The sequence below is a fragment of the Excalfactoria chinensis genome, chromosome 7 (assembly GCF_039878825.1).
Source record: "Excalfactoria chinensis isolate bCotChi1 chromosome 7, bCotChi1.hap2, whole genome shotgun sequence".
Lineage (NCBI taxonomy): Eukaryota > Metazoa > Chordata > Aves > Galliformes > Phasianidae > Excalfactoria > Excalfactoria chinensis.
Genome location: NC_092831.1, coordinates 9,620,098 through 9,646,199, shown reverse-complemented (window position 1 = coordinate 9,646,199; position 26,102 = coordinate 9,620,098). Strand labels below are relative to the sequence as shown.

Here is a 26,102-nt window from a genome sequence, read left to right as displayed (position 1 = left end):
AATTATATCTTTGAAGGAATAACTTTGGAATCACGTAAATTATTACACTGAAAGAAACTGGGAAGATTCACCATGTGAACCTTCAGAAAGTTTCTGAAGCACACAGTCACTATTGTGCATGAATGGGGTATGAGATTCTGGGACTGCCAGTATTACAGGAACATAAAGCAAAAAGCATGGCTATTGTTACATCTGTTTAGACTATTTCTCTTGGCATGGCTAAAGCGAGCAGAAGTCAGCTGAACCTTTGTTATAAGTTGCTATTTGCCTTTCTTGTAACTTAATGTTCAATCTTTTCATTAATGTTAGATAGGTTTCTTAGTATAAATATTCAACATGAAAGAAACTCTGTTTCTTCTGAAAAAAGTTCCTTTCACAACTTTCCAATACAACAAGCTGTTGTTAGTGGTGTCACAGCATACCTATTGTATGACAGCCGTGCATGACTGGCCAGACAACACAATTCTGCATATGCAAACACCCTAACACTGAGATCACTGCAGCAGGGCTAAGTGACTCCTTGCTGCTATGATGTGAGACAACAGGAGAACAATGACAGTCTGATCAGAAATGAGAAACACATTCAGCAGTGACACAATGCACAGACCAGTGCCCTGCAAAACGACCAGCTCTTCTTGCTGGCATCAGAGATTATGAGATCAATACTAAGGCAGTCCCAGCTGAAGAAAATGTGGAGATTTTCACCCTGTATTCCCAAATGAGGCATGGCATCCCAACTCGTTTCCATCATTCTCAGGTTTTCAGAAAGACAGGAAATTATCCATCTTAAGAGTTGGATTTCCCTACTGCAACTGTGAGATGCAAAATCTCCTATTGAGATCTCCTATCTCCAGTTACTTAGAGCTCTTAATAAAGTGAAAGAACTATTCAGTAGCTCTTAATAAAGTGGAAGAACATTGGGACCATGGTCCACTGAGCTTCCGCTCCCATATATAACCTCCCTAAAATACCCAAGACCTGAATCTGACTCCCCTGCAATGGTCACTGTACAGTGTGGACATACACAGCCTCCAGACTATAAGGTATAAATGAATATCTACTGGAAAATATTGATAGTTGAATTTAAGAATAAAACTGTTGGGCTTCTGTATTTTCCTTTCTTTTAGATAGCAGAAAAATAAAATAAGGAAGTAATAAAAACATTTTGTCTCGAAGTATAAAGGAATCATTGGGTGACTGTAGAGCTGTAAGTCTAGCTACTTCTCAGTGAAAGGTGAGAAAGATGCTGAAAGGTACAGCTTGCAGACTGGAAGATGCCCAAAACAAGCCAAAAACAGAGCAGAAGGAAACGTCAAAACTACATGAGGGAAGGACAGAATTTGTCTATATAAGTCTTCAAAGGTTTGTACAAGGGCAGAACATGAAAGGAACCATTGCATCTCTCTGCTGCTCAAGTGCTATGTATGAGAACTCTGACACCATACTGTCACAACTCCAACCAAAGCCTAGAAGTTGAGGGAAATCCTTGGAAAACAGGCCTCTTTTTGGATGCCAGAGGGAACATTCAAAATATTAGGAGTTTCCTCATGGGGGGGACACCCTCCTGGACTGCTCAGTTTAACTACTACATGATAGGAGTGTTTAAGCTGAATTAGGCTCCCCAGATGCCTCAGGGTTACAACAAATGTGTAAAAGCCTTCAGTTTATCTTTATGAAGACAAGCTGAAAGCAGCACAGTCTGGATGCCAATTCACAAATGGATCAGCCGGGTGTGCCTCAGGGATGGGATGAGCAATTGGCTGCTCTAACAGCTTCAGCCATGTAATTTTCTCCCATCACTACAAGTCTATCACAGCTAGAGGCCTCCAGCTCCTCTTAAGATGAATTCCAGAGGGTTTTAGGCTGGATATAGGCAGGTAGGCATGAATATGGAGATGCAACCACCTTGGGTGCTTTCAGGTTTGAAATGGAGGTACCTACTGATGGATATGCTATCATGACTGTGTGACTGATAACCGGGATGGTGCTCCGTATCACAGTTTTTGATCTAGAAGCCCTAAGTCCACGCAAGTCCTGTTAAAGGCATTTAGGTTCTGGGCCAGGAAATAACCTTTCCACTTGCCTGAGTAATATGTGCACTCCATCTGATAATATTCAAATCTCTTTAGCTACATTATAATGAGGTTAAAGCAAAAAGAAAGGTTTCCCCACCCCACATATTACAAATGTCAGTAATGAGAACAGTAAAAATGTCACCACACGGTGAAAAGAGTGAAATTAGCATATTTAGAGAAGTATTATGCCCATGAGTGAAATAATGCAATCAGCTCGCTGCAAGATAAAGCTAATTTGGTTTCCAACAGTTTATCAACAATGCACTGCTCCTTTACATTAACAAATTTAAATAGTACCATATCCCACAAACAAGAATAATTCACACAGAATATTACGCTGTGTTAATTAAATAGCTGGAACAGAAAAGGTCAGGCCATGACTGAAAGATCTGCATATGGGTTGTAAAGCTATGAGAAAGATGGAGCGATTTAGAACCAGGCAGTTAAAATAAATTATTCAAAACACGATTAATTCAATAGTAAATAAACCCGAGATTTTCCAAGTCTATTTTAATGCCCCCCTTTCTTCTGTCAGCTTCTCAGAAACCTCCCTCTCCTGCTGGCTCATGTATGAGCCAAAATATCTTTAAAACTGTCATATGGTGAAGTGACTTAGATAAGTTATCAAAGAACTATCCTGCTTATATTCGAGTTTTCATTTTTCTATGCAGGTATTTGAGGCAAGAGGCACATTTTGCAGTTAAAGAATACTGTAAGGCCTCACCTTCCCTATTTCTGCTACTAGAATAACCAAGACACCACTATAATTACTACAGTTAATTGAAAAATGTCCAGAGAAAAACATTTTTCCACTTTGTTTACTTCTGCAAATGACAGCACTTTGTCTTTGGCACAACGCCACCAAATCAATTCAATTATAGTACTAACATGGCCATTTTAAACGGAGAGAACATTTTGGCATGGGCTGAACCTACTGAAGCAGTGATGTATAAAGACTGCCCAGCAAAACGGGGTATTAATCTATCTTGGAACCCCAACACACTACAGAATACACATCAGTCAGAATCAAGGCTGAACCTCATCCAGTACTTTTACTCTATTTTATTTTTGTCACCACAGTTGTACATGGTAAGCCTGAATTTTACTTTGAGTTCGTCTTTACATTCCTCCGTCATTTATTTGTGCACGAACTTTATTTTTCCTTAAAAATATCCTGAAATTTTCTAGCTAAAACCTCGCTTTCATTTTGATCACATTTCTGATGATTTCAGCTGATACACGTTTCCTTCTCCCACCTTTACTGTTTGCAGCTCCTCAATGGACCCGCAGTCTAGCAAGCAGAGCTGGGTGGGCTAAACAGTATTCAATGCCTGCATGTTTGGGTTTTCTGTGGGAAGGGAGAGGAGGTGTTTATGGGAGTACGTGGTTTTAGCTGCAAAGCCATGGGTTGGGCACGATGTCTGAATTTCAGTCATGTGCTGCCAATGTATCATCAGAATTACAGCATTAGCGCTGCATCTAAAACCAGCCCGCGTGGGTCCCACCATTTAGCTCTTCCCAATTAAGCACACGGGCATTTATCAAACCAATCTTTGTGACAGAATTCCTTCGTGAGCCAAACTGAAATACGTCATTTTTTAAGGGAAGACGAAGCATTGTGCAGTGTATGAGCCATTAATTTTATGGCAAGTGCAGATGGTAGATATACAGATAAATACTCATACAACCTAATTAAATGAACATACACCTCAGCCTGTTTAAATGATAATAGTTCCTAATGAGCTCAGCGCAGCTCACACGGTGGTACATTCATCTGAATTCTTTTAAAATGGGTTTATGTGCAGGCTGTAACCAAACCCTGGTGGGGTTTTTATTCCAATTCAGCCCATAGCTGATTTTTATCCACTCCATTGCAGCACGGCTCTGACAGCTGGGATGCACAGACACCCATTTAGGTGCACTCCATCCATCCCATGCACTTTTAGGTACTAATAGGGACAACTGCAAGACATATCCCTTCAAGTCTTAATGTACTTGTCTTCTGGAATGAACAGACGGAGGTTATTCGGAACCCTGAGGTGCAAGAGGAGGCCCGGCCTTCCAGAGTAACTGCGAGTTTGGGAGCCGGGGCACAGCCACCAGGCCTCAGCGCAGGGCCACACAGCACACAAGCTAACCAAACCGCGTCTCCTGCCCAGCAGGGCCACAGCCCCGGGCCGGCGGGCACCTACCGGGCGCGGCGGGGCCTCCGCTGTCCGCCCCGGCCATTCTGTTCCGGCTCCCTTCCCTCCCCGGCGGCCGCCCCGCAGCACCGCCCTCACCGACGGGCAAGCGGGCCTAGCCCGGCGCGGAGCGGCCCCGCGAGGCGTCCCTCGGTCGCGCTCCCCTCCCCGGCGCCGCTTTCCTCCTCCCCTCGCCGCCGGAGGAAGGAGGCGGCCGCCGGCCCTCCCCGACCGCGCATGCGGCTGTGCCGGGCCGGGGCAGCGCCGCCGCGCTCGGGGCTTCAAGTGCGGGCGTCTCCGGCCCTTACCCTGCGCCCCGGCAGATGGGCTTAGGCTGGAGCAGCGAGGAGGAGCGGCAGCCGCTGCTGCGGCCCCCGCCGCCCCCACAGGCAGCGCAGCAGCGGCGGCCGCAGCCTCGGGGGACAGCGGGGGGCCCGGCTGTGCCGGTGCCGGTTCGCCGGTTGGCGCCGGCCGCGGGCCGCGTGTACGGGCGGCGGTGGTTGGTGCTGCTGCTCTTCTCGCTGTTGGGCTTCTCGCAGGGCCTGGTGTGGAACAGCTGGGGCCCTATCCAGAACTCGGCCCGCCTGGCCTTCGGCTTCAGCGGCTGGGACATCGCCCTGCTCGTCTTCTGGGGGCCCATCGGCTTCGTGCCCTGCTTCTTCTTCATGTGGCTGATGGACAAGAAGGGTGAGCGCGGTGGGGGGCGGTGGGCCCGGCACGTGGGCTCTAGCCTCGGCCGGGTCAGGCGGGGACGCGGCCGCGGCCTCTGCTGCGAGCCTCTGGGCCGGGCGGGGCAGCGTCGAGCCGCAGGTGGAGGTGAGATGTCCTCGGTGAGGCCTTGGCATGGGGTTATTGCTCCAGGGACACCGGGAGTGCTGCTTTAGGGGCACAGCACGTGCATAGGTACGTCCAAAGCAGTTTGTGAGGCCGGTGTTTGGAGATGTTACAGAACTTGGAGTAATTGTGGAGCTTTAACTTCATGTTGAGGTATTGGTCTCCGCACTCTGGCATATGTGTAGGTGTTTGCCCTGGAAACGGTGGCACCAACAACTCTGTGTTCTGGCAGTCAGCTGTTAGGCTCATGTTTGTATAAAGTTAGCGACAGGGTGAGAGGGAATGGCCTCAAGTTGTGCCAGAGGAGGTTCTGGTTGGATACTGGGAGATGTTTCTTCCCAGAAGGAATGGTGAGATATTGGAATAGGCTGCCCAGGGAGGTGGTGGAGTCACCATCCCTGGAGGTGTTCAGGAAATATGGAGATGCAGCACTGAGACATGGTTGGTGGGCTGTATTGGTGGTGGGGGGCAGTTGTATTGTAGATGGTCTTAGAGGCCATTTCCAGCCTCATTGGTTGTATGATTCCGTGATTTCATGTGCTGTGAAATGATGATTACATAGAATCTTAGAATGTTGGAGGTTGGGAAAGACCTCTTAGATCATCTCATGGTGACTGCTGTATCTTGATGAACCCATTTATATTTGGATAACTTCTGTGCAACCCATGGAGTTTGTGCCCACTCACCCTAGGGGTCACTGAGGTGATGAGACAAGCTATGTGTGCAGGTTTGAGCTTCTAGGCCTAAGTCAACAGAAGCGTTCAGTCTTTTGATTCTAGTTTAAACAGGTCCCTGATAGGAGGTGTTAAGTGTTGCTCCTTCTGCTTATGTAGGGTTTAATAGCTCCTTTGTGTATAGTGAAGGGAGGGGATGTAGCTGAGAAGGCTCTTGCTTTGAGGTTGGAATTGCTTTCAATAAAATTGAAGTGACACCGGAGGAATTAAATCTATTGGGCTGAAAACACGTTCTCCAAATGAGCCCATGGTGGCTCTACTGCCATTGCTCAAGCAATTTGAGCTTAAGCCAACAGTATCTATTTAGGCATTGCTGTGTAACAGTGTTGTTAATTATCTTGAAATTCAAGTTAGTTATTTTTTATGATGAAAATGACAGCTATGCTTGTGTTGTGAAGGAAATGAAACTGAACTTGAACCTGTGCTGATGGAGCAGGCTGGATGTTAGGTAGAACTTCCCCAGTGAAGTGAAGTGGTGAGGCTGTGGAACAGGCTGCCCAGGGAGGTAGTGGGGTCTCTGTGCCTGCAGCTGTTCAAAAACTTGGAGATGTGACTGACTGTCAAGTTGGCAGTTGGTCAGTGAGAGGAGGTTCTGCTTTTAGATAGTCCTGTGCTTCACAATCAGAGGTGTATCTGCCAGGTATCAGTACAGAGCTGCCTGCTGTCAGAGAAGTGAGTTGGTGTTACGGTACTTCAGATCAAGTCCAAAAGTGTTTGGTCTTCTTGGTCTTTCAGTTGTTTGGTGTGGTGCATAGCTTGAAATGGAAATAGTTCTTTTTTCCTCCCCCTCTTTTAATGAAGTTCAAGCTGAAAGGTTGAGTATTTCTCAATAGGCATGCTATCAGCTTGACTTGTAGAAGCCTTTCTTGGACTGTGGGATTCAGCTGTAGCCCAGCTTTTCAGAGAAGCATAGGGTGTCCCTGGGGAGAGAAGACAGCAGCATTTATCTGTAGCAAAAGATGTGCTAAAGAAGCAACCATTGGTCATGTATTTTGAATAGTAGGGCTCTGGGATGCACACATTACGCTTTTCTTTGTTTCTTAACCTGAAAGGGCTTTTTTTCTTCTGTGACCTTCCCCATCTTGGCTCGCCAGATGTGTTCTCCTGTAGACCTGGAGCCATTTCCTGACTCTTACCAAATGCGTTTTCATCTGTAGTGATGGTCTTCATGAGGCTGCATTAGCAAAATGCAGGCTGAGCGGATTTGGTAGGAATAGATGAACTTCTGTGAAGGGTGATAATGCAGCACTTTAATGAGTCTTTGAAGCCTTAGTACTCACGTGGTATTTTGCTGGGGTATGTAAATCGAAATACCATTTGTAATGTTGCTGGGTTCGTGTTCTTAGAAATATATTAGTTTTCAGACACTTAGCAGGGCTCGCATCTCGCACCTGGAAGTTCTTTGGGGTTGAGCCCTGTTCCCCAGCCTGAGCACATACCTGTAGCACTATGGCCTCTGCCTTGGGAGGCTGGCAGCAGCTTTCCAAACTCTGTTTTTTAAGGTGCTGTCATGGGGGCAGAGGTGGTATCCATAATGTTTCCTGGTCCTGAACTGGGCTGGCTGCATGTTGAAAGGTGGAATTATGTTTGCTAATGTTGTTTTTCAGTATATGCCATTTTGAAGTGTGTGTGTGGGGGGGTTTATTGTTCTTGTTGGTTTGTTTCTTGATAACAAAAGGTCAAGAAGCAAGTGTGCTGCGAAGCAAAATGTCACGCTGGGTATGTTTCCTTTAGCAATAGGGTAAGGGAGCCCTTTTAAAATAATTATTATCTTCAGAGAATCAGTATGAATTAAATCAAATGGGAAATGATTTCAACGTGCTGTTGGATGGATCCCTGGTGTTTACAAGATTAAAATTAGCTACAGCTTGTCACCTGATGCTCGAGTGGTTGAGGATGTTTTGTGCCTGGAGTATTTCCTGGGAACTCTAAACATGGGGACGGGTCCATTAGGGTGTTTATATCTCTCAACTCCTCTTGAAACCTAAAGCTTAAATACTTGAGTTATGGATCTGATCCACTGGTCCTCTTATGAGCTAAGTTCATAGTTACAATGTGAAACACAGAAGTAATATATAATATCAGTCTTCATAATGTTCCCATGTAATCAAGAATAGGCAATGAAGAAGGAAATAATTCACGATAATTTACATTAAACTAATTTAATAGAATAGCGATATTTTTCATTAACTTTTGGAATACAGTTTTATCTTGTATCGAGTTTGAATAAATGTTGCTTATTACTGGTAAAAGTGAAATGTAATTTATTTCTTGGTCCTTTTATTGTGCAATGGTATACACTTACATGGATTGTATAGATATTCTTAGTCGCTTTTTTTTTGGCTCAAATTAAATTTGCCCAGTATTGTTATCCTAGTGATTAAATTATAAAATAGAGAGAAAATTTCAATAATGTAACTTCTTTTTTTCTGGTGGAGATTGGCCTTCATTTTGAAGCCATTAATGTTTTTACGTGTATAAATAACTCTTCTTTTTCTGCATATCAAGCTCCTGGTTTCTCTGCTGTCTCATATATCATTGAGGTTTCTGGTTCTGTCCTTTGAAGCTTTTGATAGTTTCTACTTCTTTCACCAGGGAATTTTGAGGTTAAATCCTTTAATACAGTCTGACAAAGTCGTAATGAATATTGAATGAGAGTAGTAAATCGGGCCTTACTCATGTAAGAAAGTCTTAATAACTGTTCTTTGTACAAAATAAGCTACACACAATGAACAGATAGAATTCTGTATAGTAGCCCTCATACGTGAAGTTCCTGCATTGTCACTTTGTGCTGCACAGGTGCAAAAGCTGATCTGGCTTTTAGGGCTTTTGACTGCTCTAATTCACATCCAGGGTCACTGGGACAGAAGGAAGAGGGCTTCAGGTGAACATCTTATCCCTAGTCACCCAGGGGATGTTTGTGAAGTGCCTTCTATTTTTGAGTGATGTGAAGCTGAGTATGGGGAGTAAGTGGGGAGCAGTTCCAGAGGCCACTGGATTTGCAAATGGCTAAGTGAAACCAGCAGATGGGGAAGATTATCTTTCCATCAGGCATTTACATCGTGCTTGGTGTCTCAGGGTCCTGATCTGTTATTCAGGCTCTTGGACCATGTGACAGTAAATATAGATTGGAGCATGCTGCTAATAATTTCAAAAAGTTGCAGCAGGTCTAGTTGCTGTTAGTCTCATATCACTGTCAGTGGGCAATGTGAAATACTTTCCATGATGACACTTACAACATGGTGCTGACTTTTTATGGCAGTACTTACAGTTCTGTAGTGTCCCAAGTGATCATAAGTACATGGACTCTGGGAGAACAGAAGGGCAACAGCAAATGACTCACGAGCCTTTAAAGGCTTTCAGACTTTAAAAGCCGGAAAGTTTTCATCTTGTGGCAAAGCAGCACATTTTCAGCTCCCTTTTGCTATGATCTCGGAAGTAGACTTTTCTGATCTCAGATGTATGACTGCAAGATATAGAGACAGTATTTCAGAATGACCAATTTGATCATTCACAGGTCAAATGTGAGCCTTGACTAAGGATTCCCAGGATAAGACCTGGTGTAAGACTGTAAGACTTTAATGTAATATGGTCAGATCAAGCTAAAAGGATTTACACACTTTGAGAATAAAAATGGTTTATACACACACCATGGTTCTGGATGATCAGTACAGCCTACAGGACATAAAAACCCATGGGAAAGCTTATAGGTGTGAAAATATGGGCAGAGTGGTAAAGACCTGATAGAAAGGAGAGCTTGGTGTAATGGCATTCAACTGAACTTTGCTTAGGTTATGAAGGGTATGCTTTTTGGGAACTGACTCTACTCAGTATCTTTTGTATTAATGGCAGAGGTCTTGTAAAGGCCAACAAGAGCAGCAGAAGGCTCTTTTGGATTTAATGGAAGCTAAATGTGCATTTAGTGCTTTCGTCCTGTTCTCTCTTGTCCTGTGGAAATCCTCCACTGCATGGTTTGAGAAGCATGTATTTCTTTGTCTCCTAAGTGATACTGATCCAAACCTATCAAATTTTGTGAAAGGGGTTAATTTTCCTAAACTAACAAATCTTGGAAGGAATGAGATGAAGTGTTGTTTTTCTGTGTGGAAAGATGAAAGAAGCAATTAAAGAGCTGAGCGTAGGTAAATCCCACTAGAGTAGATATTTGATCAGCTTGATTATACAAAACTTATTTTGATGAGTTGCTATGTGTGCACGTGTCTGTGTAGATGTGTTTTTTCTCTTCGCTATCAGGAGAAAAGGAAGACCGAACCCAACTTAGCATTTGTTGCTTAATTTTATGTGCTGTGGCTGCAGTGAAAGTCCACAGAGCATTTGAGCAAGTGTTTGCAGAAGTGAGGACTCATTAGAGAATTGATTGGCCCACCTTCATTGGAATGAGACGTGCTCCAAAAGATCACTTGAGATACGGAGTGATTAGCAACACAGAATGGTTTAATTAGGATCTGATGAGTTGTATTAACTTGACACCGCTATGATTCGTCATAGCAAAACCAGCTTGATTGTCAGCAGCACTTTCCATGCTTCCTGATGGGCTGGATTGAATGGGAAGTATCAATCGGGGCTGCAGGCAGATGTCCACTCCTGGAGGTATCTTTCTATTGGTATTACCCCAGTCTCTGCTCTGTACCATACTTCCACAAACATTTCTCTTTATGCCACGACCTCAAAGCAGTTCCTATACTCTTTGTTCTCTTTGCACACTTCGTGGCTGCTGCAGTGGTAGCAGAGAGAAAGGAGCAGTGGGGCTGGGATATGTGGAGGCAAAAAGAAAAAGCATTCTGAGCTTCTTCCAAGTGGGTGGGAGAGATGTTGAACACGACTTGGCTTGCCAGCAGCGGACAGAGGGGCTGAAGGGTGCCTGTATCATGTCCTAAGTTCTCTGCACATCCACAGATCAAGAAACACAGCTTCTATGAACTTGCTTCAGAAAAGCTGATGAAAAACAGATTGGGGAGTCTCTTTAAATACAAATGCCCTTTTTTTTCCTTTCTCTTTAACAAGGTCCCAGTGCTCTGTGTTGGCCAAACCTTAAAGCAGGATGCAGCCCGGTAGTGCTGTGCCTGCCAGAAGGGTTTATTGAGCAGTTTCTTTACGCTCCCTTTCCTCAAGGCCCCATGGACATGACCAGCTTGCTGTGTTCCCTAGGGCCCCTCGGATATCACAGATCTGTGCCTGCTGCTCTGCCGAAATGCAGCCCTTCCTTTTGGTGTGGTTTTGGGGATGAAGGATGCATAGCCACATGACAGTGGCGTGAGCTGGGTGCATGTGGCTGCCCTGTCTGGCTGTATTCTGCTTCTGGAAAGTGTTCTATAGATGGGGCAGAAAATGTGAAAACACCAGAATGTTGTCCTCTGTCACTTCTTTAGTTATAATCCTACGGCAAAGGAAATTGTGGCTTGCTTAACCTTTTTCTAATTGGTCACATTCAGAGCTCTTCTGTCATTTCCTGCCCTGCTTTCCTTGTTTTTTTCTTTTAAATGCTCCTCACATGTGCTTACTGTAGCTCTGTAGTCATGCTGAAACTATCATTGTTATGCAGAAGCATATGATCAATGCTCCAACTTCTTCAAAAGCTACAAATTAAGCTTTCTCATGCAGATTTATTGTAGAGAAGATTTTTAGACTTTTTCCTCTTTCTAAAGCTGGAAATCCGTGTGACTCAGCTTGCGGGAATGATGTGTTGTGAAAGTGAGAGGTCTTCTGCTTTTTGCAAAGTCTGCTGGTGTTCTGGAATACAAGATTTCAATTCCAGTTGCATCTAGAAACATTTATTTGGATATTTTTCAATATTCAGGGGGGTGGAGTTTGTAAATTGTAATTGATGAATGACAGGAACCTAAAGAACTAATCAGGAGCTTTTGAAATGTAGTGAATTTCAGACCTACTACAGTACCCCAAACAAAAGGCGTCCTTTGTGATGATCTTAGTCTCAATTATGTACCCTAAATTGTTTGTGGTCAATTCAGATGTTGAAATGTTGAACATTCACACACAGGGAAGTCAAATGCTGACTCCGGTGACCTCTGTGCAGACACAAGGCCTGCCTAGATAATACATTGTCAAGGATCTTACGTCTCTTCATTCCTGACTCAAGGCAGGGACAACAAAGAGCAGAAACTTTGCACTTAGTGTCCCGCTTAGCGGTTCAGCTGGGTGGTATTTAGTGTGGCTGCCAATCCTTGCTGCTTGGGTGCTTCTTGCTGCTCCATCCTGGCAAAGCAAAATGCCTCTATCTCTCAAAATGGAGAATTTCATGCATCATTGGGTGGTGTGGACAAGTGCCACTAAGATAATGACAGAACATCTTCTGTGATAGATGTGTACGAGAGAGCCTTTTTTTCCTCTCTGTCTCCACAGGTAGGGCTCTATGGTTAGCTGCATGGTAATTAAGCCTGCTGTGCAATTGGGAGTGCTTGAAATGAGAGGGTAGAGAAAAGACAAGCTTTATTCCCCCTTGTTCAGTGCTGAAATGGCTTAGATTGTCAGAATTTGTCCAGGAACACAGCAGTGAGAGCTGCACTGAAGGCTTATTATCTTGTACGTTCTCTTGACTTGTTAATGAACATCTATGATGTAGCTTCAAAATTAATGATGAGCTTTAGCTCTCCAACTGTATTGCTACCCATTTGTGTCAGTTGCTTTGTGTCCCTTTATGTATACACCCACGTGTACATCCATACACACCCCTTTATGTTGCTTTTCAGTTAATCAAATGGAAAGAACTGATTAAACAACTCACCCGTGTCTTCGTGCCCCAATAAGTATTGGGGCTGAGAACAGAAAGCTGATGGCTGAGGTTAAGGAAGAAAGAACACCTCTTAAATGTTCCTATGTGAGCTATACGTAGTCTTAGAAAGTGCTCAGTGCCTTTTTTATTGCATCCTAGCATCCAGATAAAGAGCAGACCTGACTTAGCAGCTGTTGTGGTACTGATTGTGGGATTGGCTCCTGTTTCTGTGTGTTCATAGTCTGGATAAATAAGGCAGAAGGGAAAACTGAAGTAGATAGGTTGCCTACCCAATTTAAGAAGGCACGCCAGAAGGGAGGCAGGTCCCACTGTCTCAAGCCAGTGCCCTCCAGGGTGCTGTGCAAGGGTTAGGAAATATTTGTTGCACTTGGATGAGCTGTGGGTGGAATGAGGACTCTCTACAGTAAAATGTATAATATCAATAAACAGCTAAAATAGTTGGCTTCTACGAAGCCAAGAAACATAGCTTTAAAAACAGGATGTATTTTAATGAAGAGACTAAAATCAGTTCTGAAATCAGTGTTTTGATCTGTAGGTGGATACCATTCAACTCAATGTTTTATTTGTCTGTAAGTATAAGTTAAGTCTGTAAGAGTAAGGTGAACAATAATGATTCTAATATGATTCAGTGAAAGTAAAGGGAGGGGGGGAATGGAGTTACCATAAAGCAAGAAGAGTCATTACAGTATGAATTGGAAAGGAGCTGTGTGGTTAGAATGTAAATATGTCATCTTAGGTTCTTACCTATCAAAACACACATAAGGATGCTGCAACTTGAGAATTGGGAAAGTGGTTGTGTGATTGTCGTAGTAACTCGATGGCTTGATGTTCAGTTTTGCTTCTCGCAGTTCTGTCCTAGCATTTCCTGCATTTGCTGTAGTTGTTACGTGTTCAGCTGTTTTCCTTGAAGCTGACCATTTTCTCTCTGAAATACTTCAGTGGCCAAATCTTATACTTTGACTCTTAATTTTGTTGGGATTTTTCACAAGATGCTTACAGTGTTATCTTTAGGTCAGAGTTTGCCCCCGCCCTGTTGTATGTTCCTGGTTAATAGGGACTTCCCTGTGGGTTCTCCTTATTGCTGTTGGCTTCACTTTTGGCACGGTGGCTCGTCTGTCTTTCTGACCTTGACTAGAAGATCTACACTGATCCTGTGGCATTTTATTTGAAGCTGCCTTATTCATACCTACAGAGTTTATTTGGAGAACATATATGTGGTGAACCAAATGCATTTATGGGAAATTTCAAACTCCTTCTGATAGCCTGGTTGTCTGCTGCTGCTGGCAGATTTTGTTAGAACAACTGTAAGAAATCATAAAGAGAATTTTTCCCTCTGAAGATCTTTCTCCCATGTCTACATTTGAAGAGAGTTCTAGAACATATTCTGTCTGGGGATCAGAATGTACCTACTATTTCTGTCAGACAGGAATTGGAGCGTGGTTTCTGGCAGAATCTCTTTGCCATGTCATCCTACTGTGAGAAGTGGACCTGGGCTGTGTTGGGGGATTTGTATTGGAAGAAGTCAGTTTGTGACCTAGAATAAGGCTGGGTGATGCTAACTGTAGATTTGGGTCTAATTTGGTACAAGTGGGTCATATGTGATTGAGCTTGGTTTTTACTATTTCATACTCGAATGGTTCTGTCAGCTGTCTCTCAGAATGTGTGAATGAAGTTCCTGAGAGTTTACTTTATTTTCATTCCAAAACAAGTCCTAAATTACAAGGTTTAGGGCTTCTGGGCAAGATTTGGATGCTATTTTGGTAGTGCCACATAACACCAGGGAAACAGATGGAAACGCTTGGCTTCAGTTTGGTTTTGAAAACACAGCTTTTGAAGAACAGGACATCAGCACCATAGAGGCAGAGAAAGGAAATCCAGTCTGTGTGTAAGAGCACCTCGTGACACTTAAGCCACCAAACTAGGAGCAATTTTTGATGACTTAGATATAAACTTGTTGTTCTCTCTTGCTTGTAGTCTTTGTGATTAGTTTTCAGTTTGTAATGCTTTCCAGTGTAGATGATGCTATTCTTGGGAGCATATTTGTTTTCCGCTGAGTTTCCAAACACAATTTATGCTCCCCTGCAATCAAGTGCTTTTGTGGAATCTACGTCAGGCCTGAAACAGTGATTTTTCTTTTTTCAAGTTTGTTCCATTAGCTAGAGGGAAAAACTGGGGCCACATCTCAGCTATGATGTCTTTTTATGTCAGTGTAAAGCTTCTTTTCTTTGGAGAATTGTAGTGCTTGTTGCAAGGACAGTTTTTCTGAAGGAGAATTGCAGCTGATCATCCTCATTGACATTACTCAGTCTGGTGAAGTGTGAGCACAGCAGAAGTTTTGTTCACTGTATTTAGCAGCAAGGTACCTTTTATTATTACCTTTGGCGTGTTTAAAATTATTGATAGAAATAACATAGTGAGAATAAGTGGCACAGCAATTAGTGTAATTTGGCTGGGATGTCATTTAAAATGCAGAAATTTCTGGAGCAGTAGATGAACATGAAGTAGGGACTTCTGTGCATAGAATTGCCTGATGAAGTGAGCAGTTTATCTCAGATTTGTTTTAATGTGGATAAACACGAGCCACACATTAAGGAGGAGGAAAAGGAACAGATTCTTCCTGCAGAATGAAGCATTAGTATTCAAGGGGAAAGTGCTTACATCTTAAAGAGGATGAGGAAGGTGTCTGGGCAAGACACACAAAAACAGTTCCAGGACCAAAGAAACATTGTGAAAAACCGGAGCTCAATGATTTGCTTGCTGAAACCAAAGGTAAAAGTTACTTCATGTATGTTACATTCATAGATGGGGAAAAATGCAAGATCTTGTGCTTCTTTATTTCCATTAAGAAAGGCAAAGCAGGAATTTGTTTGAAAACTGAATTTGCTTTGAATTGGAGGGGAAAAGCCCAATTTAACAATGAATTTCTGGAATGGCATTTGAAACTGGTGAGTTGTTCATTTCTTGATATGTGTTCATCAAGGCAGAATTGTCTTTTTAGTTTGCTCTGCTTCAGTCAGAACAATAGCAGAGTGGCTGAGGGGAATAAAATGCTGCAAGTTGTGTAAGGGTGGATCCTTCTTGCTTCCAGTCTGATTTTAGTATCTGCAGCTGAAGGAAGGAAAATTCTTACATGTTAATGTGTTTGAAACGTGGGTGTAAGAGGAATCCACTTCAACCATGCTGGGTGGGGGGCTGAATTCTGCACGTTTCTTCTGGCTTCCATTAGGCTTAGCAAAAGGGTGAAACCTGTTCTACACACCTAACGGGTTTTTCCCTAAGGTGGGTGATGCTCCACTAAAAAAGGGGAAAAGCAGGCAGACAGTGTCTGCCATTTGCATGCTGCTGTGCATGAGGAGTTCTGTTCTCTCTGGCTGTGTAGTGCTAACCAGCTTGGGGTGAGGATGCATTGAGGTGTCTGCTGCTGTGGGACAGCAGAAGTAGAAGCTTCCTCAGTTTTGACTTGAGTTTGTGTTTTGTGTGAGGCAGAGTTTGGCTTTTTACAGTCTGCCAGTCTCATTTTTTTATGGCATGTTATTGCAGTGGGTGACAGGCGTGAGAAAGAATGGTCATACTTCTCAAAAGGCAATTAACAGTCGTTAATAGTGTTCTTTTTCTGAATGACAAACTGCTAATTTACAGCTAGCACGAGAAGCTTGCTGTAGCTGTGCAGTGTCTCTAATGAAGTTTCTTATAAAACTGGGTATAGCAGATCGCTTGCTGAGATCCATGTCAATAATACAGTGTGGGAGGAGATGCATTTTCATTTACTTTAAAATGTGTCTTGAAAATAAAACGTGCTGGAAAAGTGATGGAAGATGCAGCACCACTGTGTTAGCTATTATGGTTATTATAAAAGCCAGCAAATGCAGCGTGGGCTGCTGAGTTTGCAAAGCCGACTGTTATTAGTTGCAGGATGGTTAAGCAGTTAAACAGTATTGATTATTTCACTCAAATACAAATTTAGATATATCTATATTCTTTTTTTCTTACTGGCACCACTTTTGCTGTAGGTTTTCTGTTACCAGTGGTGGCATTTCACTGTGCAGAGAAAACCCATTTTGAGAAGTTTCTTCTTTTTTCCAGCTGCATGTCAAATCTCTGATAGGAGGGGATTGGAAACTGGGTGGTGATACTAAGAAGCTGTAGCCCCTCACCATCTGTTAGTAGTTGCATTTACCAAGTAAAAATAGTGAAGTTCATTAGGTCCACTCAGAATCCTGATTGTGTGAGTTCCTTAGAACTTGTAAAGGGGAGAAATAATTTCTTGCAGGGTTGATGGGCTTTCTTTCTAAGCTTGCTCGGGTCACTGGTCCCATGGTGCGCAGTGCTGTCCCAAAACACTTACTGGTTGCCTTTTGGAGTAGCATAACGGGTTGAGGGTCACTGTGATGTTCGAAGCAAAAATATTTAAATAGTTCTAAACATACGATTAAAGACTAATTCCTAGGATAAGATAGAGATTGTATAGAGAGTTGAAATGTAAAGCAGAATAAACATGGAAGGCACTTGGAGGGTAGAAAGCATCGTGTAATTAGCCAAGAAAATGCCTAATATACTGCTTCTGTGACAGTCTTATTTTTTACTTCTTCACTTTTGTATTATCATTGTCAGCATGCTTCTTTAACCAAAGGAATTTTTAGGTGTATCTGTATATTAAGGTGAAACAAACGGCCAAAGAATAATCTGTGTCAGTTTTCAGTGTTTTGACTGCACATTACAGTGTATAGAATTCAAGATGAGGACTTCAAAGAACAATCAGAAAGATCAAACGTATCTTGATTTTGAGGCTTTACCTGGTAATTTTATTTTAAAATTACATGACATCTACGGTTGACATTAAAGATAAGCCTGGAGTCAGCGCCCATGGGGAATTCTGACACCCTATTTATTTTTCACTGAATGTTGTGCTGTTGAGTTTTGTTTATTTTTTTTTTTAATGAAACTTTTCTGCAGATATAAATTTTTTTTTTTTAATGGAAAAAAATAAATAGATGTTTTGAGGAAAAACTCAGTGCATGTTCTGTGGTGATGTAAACCTGCATTACTGTATAATATTCCTCTACTGCTGTAACCTGAGCTGCACCTGGGCTGTGACACCCACTGTCTTTTCCTTGCCCCTCCTTAAAGGCAGGAAGTGGCACGCTTTGCCAACTGTAATTCAAAAAGTTCCTGGCTTATGGGGAAAATAAGGGTGTGATGCATACGTTGCTAGGGCTTTCTTGGAACGCTGTGGCAGTGTTTCCAAATGGAAGATCTCAGACTTCTCTATTCAAAGGATTTGTGTTTAGACTTTCAATCAATAAAACTGCAATTTGGGTTGCATAGAAGTTCTCATTATGAACAAAGGCATTACTAACAATTCATTCCAAAGGAAAAAAGCCAAAAGCATCGTGTATGTGATCCTGCTACAAATAACTACCCCCACAAGGTATCCACCATAGCACTGCCAGTTTACGTGTGCCATGAAAACTCACAGAAAACACAAAGAGCAGCAGGAATTTGAGCAGCCTACTATCAGGGCATTAGTTAGGGCTCTCTGAGCACACACACCTTAAAATCCAGTTTAACAGCAACATGTGCTGGCTAAACAGAGTCGAGTAAGTCTGGGCTGGCACTGGGGAACCTTCAAGGAAACAAGTATTCTCAGCCTACAGTGCATTGTTGGGGCATTAGGGGTGTGAGCTGGCTTTGTTGCCAGAACGTGGGCCACATTCCTATGCTTAATGACTCAGCTGTCCTAATGAAGAAGTCATGCTTCCATTTCAAAAGCCTCTAATGCTCTCTTTGCGTTGTTTCCATTGCCCAGCTTGGGTTGCGGGAGCGAGGAGCTGTCCATGGTTTATGTAACCCTGGGTGAGCTTTGCTAAGAGCTGTTGCAATAAGAGCCACGTTGCATTTTCAGTAAAACACATGTTATAAAACTCCAACAAAATTCGCAGGAGAACAGTATGTTTAATGTGACTATTGGGTGAATTGTATGCGGTATAAGAGTCATTAACATACTTGGAGTGTATCTCTGAAAATTGGCACTTTAGAATCATAATTGTATGTCTGTATTATGTGGATTATCAAAGCAAGTTTTTCTGTCTGTGTTTTGGGCATCTCCTAGTCTTGCCTGAATGTTAGAGTTACTGTGTATTTGTAAGCATTCCATTATTGTACGTTCTGCTAAGAATACAGTATCCCAGTGTTTTCTGCTTGGTGGTGTAAATGTGTTTCAAGCGGTATGACTTTACAGATACAGATTGTATCAACACTTTTAATTGTACACATTTACTGTTTTGGTGTTTCCCAGTGTTCTGGAGGCTCAACTCCACAGTTCGCACTGTTTTCTTTCTGTTTGTTGATGATGGAGACACCTCAGCAGAAGCAGTAACTATTGGCAAACAGAATTGCAGCACTGACATAAAGTTGTTTCTGATCTAAGCGCTCTTCTCTTAAGAATCATGATATGAGGGGAAGAAAAATGTATTCAAGGAATCAGTCAATTGTAGTTTTTTCTTATGTTCTATATTTACAACCTCTGTTAATTTGAACTGACTGCAGCAAAATCTTGGCCTGATTGCAAAGACTACAAAAAACACTTTTCTTTTTTCTTTTTTCTTTTTTCTTTTTTCCCTCCTCCACTGAATAAGTAGCTATTTCTTCAGAATGAAAATCATATTTCCATTGTGAGAAAAAGCAGTAACAGTGCTATGTCTGTCCTTGTTAAATGGCTGGAAGAGAATGTACAAATCTCATTTGTTTCTTTGGATCTACTGAGATTTCACCCATTGGAGGATGTTCCCTGATGCTTCTAATTGTAAAGGAAACACTGTACAATTTGAATATGTCTATTGTAAGTTTTCACTTCCTAGAATGTCTGTAAGATTTTTAGATACATTCTTGAATGGTGTTATGCTAGGAATAAGCCTTTAATTCTAGAGCATCAATATGGAAAATAACACAGGATTTTGTTATGTATTTGTAGTTTGTATCAGCACCAGTATTTATAATTAGAATGAATATGCATGAATTAATGAGTCTACATACAAATATATATATTTAGACACGTATTTTTGTCTTTTTACAATTTACCTTTAGCATTGCTGACTTAATCTGTAAAATACCTTTGTTGTTTCATTTTAGGTCTGCGAGTAACTGTGTTACTAACATCATCACTCATGGTACTGGGAGCTGGCTTAAGATGTGTTCCAGTTTCAGACCTGGAACTGAGGAAGAAGTAAGTGAATTATTTATTTTTAATATACATATTTTATCCTCCCTGTTAATATAATTTTTGCTAATGCTACTAAGAAATCTTAGTACAAGATTTCTGTTTGAATCTGATACACAGAATGCATGTTGTGTGATTGTGGGCTTTCACATTTTATGCCTTCTTGTACTGATTTTTCTAGTCCTTGTTCTGAATGGTATCTGAAGATCAAGAAGGTCTTTACCAACATGAGCTAATTAAACCTCACCCACGCTATCCTACATAACTAAATTTGTTTTGCAAACAAGGAAGCAGAGATTTAGAAAGAAGTTCGGAAACTGGCCCAAGATCACACAGGGAACCATGTCACAAAATCTAGAACTATATAATTTATATGCAAATAATAAATAATTAGTTCATGTTTCTCCTACTGGGTGTATGAGATTGTTCAGTGGTACAGATGAATTTATCTGAGATGGCCTGTTTACACAGTCTATTCTAGTATGCATTCCAGAGTAACCTTGTGCTTTCTCTGGGGCTGGAGCAAATACCTTTTGTATACAAGCAGTTTAAAATTTAGCTTGCAATAGAGACAGTTTAGTTCCGAACAATTCAGTTGCCCTGTCAATATACCAAACCTGGGAATCTATGGTAAGTATAGGAGTCTCATCCCTCATCCTTTCCATGCACTCATGGAATGTGGATTCCTTGTTGCTCATGTAGTATGAGGAATTAGAAATAAAGGCATTGTCATCTTTTTTCTGCTTCTTTAAAAATAGAAGTTCACTTGTTACGTTGGTGTAATATGCAAGTGCTGTGGGGGGAAAAAAGCAACGTCATCAAACCTTGACAGTCTTATGTGGTTTTTTTGTTTGTTTTGTTTGTTTGTTTGAGGAAGGATATGGTTTATGCATCTTTTTCTGTAGAAAACATTGTCAGTTTCATGCTGGTTTCTCTCCATTTTCAGTAATGATAGCAGCAGGGTCATCGTTTTTTTTTCTGAAGGATTGAAGGCAATTAGTGGTTTTGAATTCTGTAGACATAACCACTATGAAGGAGGTTATAATTTGTACCTAGAATTTCCGTGTGATGTTTTGTCACCTTCCAGATAGTCTTTGTATTATTCTTTATTGCATTTTTTCTTTTTCCTTAGTGTTCCTTTACACTGAACATCAGCTTGGAAACCATTAAGGTGAGGAAGGAAGTACTTAATGTGAAGTAGATGCAGGTGTCTGGATACCATGAGTAAAACTAAGGTTTGAAGCACTAAGAATGTGATAAAAGCATTCGTTATAAAACTAGCTCTGATCAGTAGTAAGTAACTAGTACGTAACAGTTAATCATGTTGTGATACCATTCACAATGACCCTTTTTACTGAAGCTGAAAATGTACTGTTATGGTGGGCAGGGAGAGCTGTCCTCATTGGGCTCTTATATTGCCCGTCCTTGAGATGCTAATGTGTGCTGAACATCAAGTTCATCAGATCTGACCAATCTTGGATTATGTGCATTTCAAATGGGCCAGGTAGGTTAAATGAAGTGAAATACAATGTCTACTGTAGCTTTTCGTTTATCAGTTATGCTGAAAGACTTGTGCTGCCTAGGCTTTAGCAAAGCAAAGATAAAAACTGTAAGAATTCAAAAAGAAATTGCTAAGCAATGAATAGATAAGAGACAGCACTTTGGGAATGGAGTTTCTGCATGCCTTTAAACCTTTAAACAAAGTTTTTCATTGTAATTGCTCTGAGAAGATGTGGAAGAAGGGTAGAATAAATGTTGAAGGAGAAACATGCAAGAATAGCTGCTTTAACTGGGGTAAAAAATCCCGTGCACTGTGTAGAGTCTGATGAGATGCATCAGATATGATGGCACATTGTATTGTGAGCCATTTAAAAAAAAAAAAAAAAAGCAGAATCCTGTTGGAAAAGGGTACTTATTTCATTTATTCATGCTGTGAAAATATGCATCATTTCAAGCTGAAATTGTTAAAATTGCTAACTTAGCCTACTCTCAAAACATGGAGATGTTTGTAAGAATTGCAGTTCCTCCTGAGGAAATAGTTTGAACTTTCACACAGATTTATAAAAACATATGGAGAATTAATTATTGCTTACTGTGTGAAACAAAAGTATGGTTTTCTTAATTTCTTGAGTTGTTATAAATAACTGTGCACACTGTGTGATGTTATGAGGTAGTCTGCGTTGTTTTGAAGGCTAAAAGTGGCCAATTTTCATTAATTACTACCAAATGAAATAGTATTTTAGAGAAAACCATTATTGCTTTGTGCTTTAACAACTGGCTGAGCATTTGTTGGTAATGTGCATATACTTGAATATGACCTTTTCAACATTAATCAACTAGTCAGATGGACACGATCCCACAGAAGCTCGTGTCTGAGCGTCTCAAAAGCCAGTACAACTGAAATTCTTTTAAATGCTTTTACTTGTTTTGTAATGTTTTCCTTCAGTCCCTGGGTAATCTGCAGTAATATAGAGAAGGACTTTGCTGGGAAAATTATGTCAGTTAAGATAGATAAAATTACAAGAAAGATAAAGTTACAAGGGAGTTCATGAAGTTTGTCAGTTTTATTTAATTGTTTTTCTGCTGTGTGGCTGTCTCTGCTCTCTGTGTTCTTGCAATTTAACATTAACGAGAGCTGCTAAAGCCCATTGCTTATCGGAGCAATCACAGAAGTGAGGAAATCACAGTTAAGGCTGACATTTAATCCTCACTGCTTTGTGCTCCTTATCTCATGCAGACCTGTAATATCTAAATGTGTTCTTAGGCTCCTTTCTAGTCTGTAATTATTCTTTTGGCTCTAGTGTGTAGGAGCTAAGACTATCTCCAGCAATCAGAGTTACGTCTTAAAAGCAAACCTTCATTTGACATCCATATATGTGTGTGTCTTGTATAAGGGAGAATTTAGGTTGAACGTTTGAGTGTGTCTCTTGAAGCAGCAGTTCCTTATGGTGAGTTCTTGTTCTCTGGGAATCCATCCCAGAACTGCTTAAACTCAGGGAAGGAACTTGCATGGCTAAATGTGGAAATTTGAACCTGTGTGTGAGATTAAAGAACCAACCACTTCTTGAACTGATAAAGTCCCTCTCACATGTATATGCTTTTGTTTGCTTCCTTTCCTCTCAGCTTGTTAACCTTTTAGGTTAGTAATTGTAACAATCAGATAAGGAAGGTGAAGAGAATTTTTCTCATCTGTTGTGCACGTCTCACCTTGCTGAATTGCTGCCATGTATGTGAATTTCACTTTTAAAGATGAAATTAAAGAATAACGACTCTAAGTACTATGAAGGCCTAGCTTTGCCACACCTAATCTTTCAGTTCACAGTTGGCTTAAAATTAATAATATATTATTAATAATTAATATTATAATTATGTACATTAATATATTAATATAATATATACATATATTAATATAATAATTGAAAAGAAAATGCATGTTATCAAATTGTACAATTTCGGGATTGCCTTCTTCCCTTCCTGGGAGTTGCTGAGAGTATTGCTAATATGTTTTGCCTACATTTTTAGGTCCATTCCTTTCCTTTCTGAATATTTCTTGGCACTGAATGAATGTTTTTATTGGACTCTCGTAATTTGGTTCTTTATCCTGAATAGTTAGTAGGAAGTCATTTTTAATAGACAAAATTGTTCCCTCCCCCTCCATGTAACACTGAATATTTATTGCGCGTTCTGTGTTATGGAATCGTTTTACAAGGCAATCTAGGACTTCCATATGATTGTAGAACAATAAATCTAGTTAAAAGCTATACGATCTACCTATGAGTTGGAAGAAGGCAGTAAACGATGAAATCAGTCCACAGCTGTATAAACTGCTGACTCTCAAGACACTCCGCATAAGATGTCTTTTAATTATCCTGTCTTTCATGATATTTTAAGACATGGGAGTCAAGGATGACATAATTTGTCATTTGTATGACATAATTTGTCATTTGTATTGAATCTATTAATTAAGAAATTTATTGGAACATGGTATGTTGTAGATTACTAACCTTCACATTGGATTTCATAATACAGAAGTATTTGTCAGAGACCTTGAGTCAAAGCTGTGTGAGGTCCCTCCTTGGTAAGAACTTCTGTAAAAACATTTATTGCAAAACCAGCAGAGCAATAATACAGGGAATGACGGCGGAAATGGGAGCAGTATGAACTGGCAGTTTTGTTATTTACAAACTCTGTTCTGGAGAGCTTACTAGTAATTGGGAGCTCCTGTGAAGACACTTAAATAATGCTACTTCTTAGGATTTTTTTGTTTGTTTTTTGGCCTGCTTTTTGGTATAGTAACTTTTTCCCTTTTTTGTACTTGCAGTTGCACACTTGCCACATCTCTTATGCATTTTGTTTCTATTAGCTGTTGGCAACATGGTTTATCTTAAATATTTTGTTTTTGTTAGAAGTATTCTTTGGGACATACTTGGAGTTGGACTGGATGACACTAAAAAGTTGCCTTCCAACATGAGTGATTCTATGATTTGATAATTGCACACTTTTGCTTTTACATCCCTGATGGAATCATCTAAATGTTTGTGTTTTCTGCTCCCAAAATGATCCCAAGCCCACATTTAGAGGCATGGAAAATGCAAAAGGGGCACCTAAGAAGAGGTAATTCCAATAAGAAAATATTGGGGCTTTTATGTTCCTGGCAATACTCTGCACTCTTCCTGATTATCTGTGCTCAAAAGAATACCCCAGAGTGGAACAGCTGTGGAGAACAGGGATTAAAATGAAAAGAACCTTTTAGCAGAAGGTATTAGAAGTATCTGCCTATAGAAATAAAGACAGAGGATGTGATGCATGTTGTGTATGCTGTGACTCCCTGGGGTAGAGAAATGAAAAAGCTAACCTGAAGCATGGTTCTGGGAGTAAAACAATGAATAAACTGATGTGCTTATGTGATGTAGCTCAGTAAGTGCATGACAATGTTAAGATAGAGCACTTGAGTGATAGCACCACACTGATTGTGCTTTGGTTGCAATGCTAGGGAAGGGTCGAGGCAGGTTAATCCATAGTACCTATAAAAGAAGTGGGGAGGGGAAAGAGGAAACAAGTCATCATTCACAAGTAGATTATCATAGGAAATATTTAATGTTTAAACACCTCTAACTTAAGAATGTACCGTGTTTTATTACCTAAACCATTTTGTTTATAGATTTGATATTTAACTTATGGTCCAAAGTTGTTCTAGGAGATCCTTTGCATTGTTCCTATGTGATTGTTCCCTGCTTTGCTTAGTTGTCCATGGCAGCAGTGGATTTAGGGGTTGGTTAAGTGTACTGGCTACCCAGCTGTACCATACAGCTCAGCACTTCCAATTTGGTGGCAGCCAGATTGTCTCTGCTTGAGGTGGTACAACCTTAGTGTAGGTGGGCAGCTTGAAGGTTTCGATAGCAAAGGGAAATGGTTTTAAAGTAAAGGAGGGGAGATTTAGACTAGATGTCATGAGGAAGTCTTTTGCAGTGAGAATGGTGAGGTGCTGTCACAGGCCAGCATCTGTTCAAGGCTAGGCTGAAAGGGGTCCTGGCAACCTGATGTAATGCTTGATCTAGTGGTTGGCAACCTTGCTTGCAGCACAGGGGCTGGAATTAGATGGTCAGTGAGGTCCCCTCCAACCCAAGATGTTCTGTGATTCTATGACAGTCTTTCTTCTTGCTCCTGTGTAGTATTTGTGCTGCAGCACTGGGTGTCACCTGTATGGCTCAGGTGCTAACTGCTAAATTAGCAGTTTATAGCCTGGAAAGTCTTCGAGCGGTAAATTCAGCAGGTGTATTAAAGCAAACCCTGAAATCTCAGAAAGGGCTAGTTATTGCAGTAATATTTAATGGATACTAATTCTATAAGGTATCTGCTAACATAAGCCTGTGGTATTTCTGGGATTTGTTCCATCTCATATAATAGCAAGCGTTATCCTCAACTGTAGAAAACCTTTACTGTGTTTGTTCTGTCATCTGGAGCTCTTTGCCTCTTTGCTCTTACTCTGTTGGGTAACTTCTGTCCATAGAAAGGAATTGATACTGATTGAGTTTATAGCAGAATTCTGTGTTATGATCACAGCGTCTTCTTGCTCTTTTGCTGATGTAAGAAGGTTCTGTGGGGATGTTTAAGTGGGTCTTGTTTATCCCATTCTTTAGTTTACTGCATCTCCTGTACTGTTTTTTGTTGTTGTTGTTTGAACTAAAATATCTTAGTATCTCCCACCCTGAGTAATTTCCTTCACATTTCTCTCACGGCAGCTCTGGTAGCACTTGTTCCTGGTGCCCTTCCCTGATAGCTTCAGGGTGT

At 41.1% G+C, this 26,102-nt stretch overlaps 2 protein-coding genes across 2 annotated transcripts in view; one reads left to right on the top strand and one right to left on the bottom strand.

The window, feature by feature from the left end:
• HSPBAP1 (HSPB1 associated protein 1) overlaps positions 1–4,449 on the bottom strand; it is a 31,999-nt gene extending 27,550 nt beyond the window's left edge. The window contains exon 1 of the mRNA XM_072341904.1: positions 4,268–4,449. Within this exon, the coding sequence (XP_072198005.1) occupies positions 4,268–4,304 (37 nt within the window). The 5' untranslated portion in view covers positions 4,305–4,449. The remainder of the gene's footprint in view (positions 1–4,267) is intronic.
• Positions 4,450–4,452: 3 nt separating this feature from the next.
• SLC49A4 (solute carrier family 49 member 4) overlaps positions 4,453–26,102 on the top strand; it is a 56,988-nt gene continuing 35,338 nt past the window's right edge. Inside the window, exons 1-2 of the mRNA XM_072341905.1 lie at positions 4,453–4,945; positions 19,724–19,817. Coding sequence (XP_072198006.1) covers positions 4,582–4,945; positions 19,724–19,817 — 458 coding nt within the window. The 5' untranslated portion in view covers positions 4,453–4,581. The remainder of the gene's footprint in view (positions 4,946–19,723; positions 19,818–26,102) is intronic.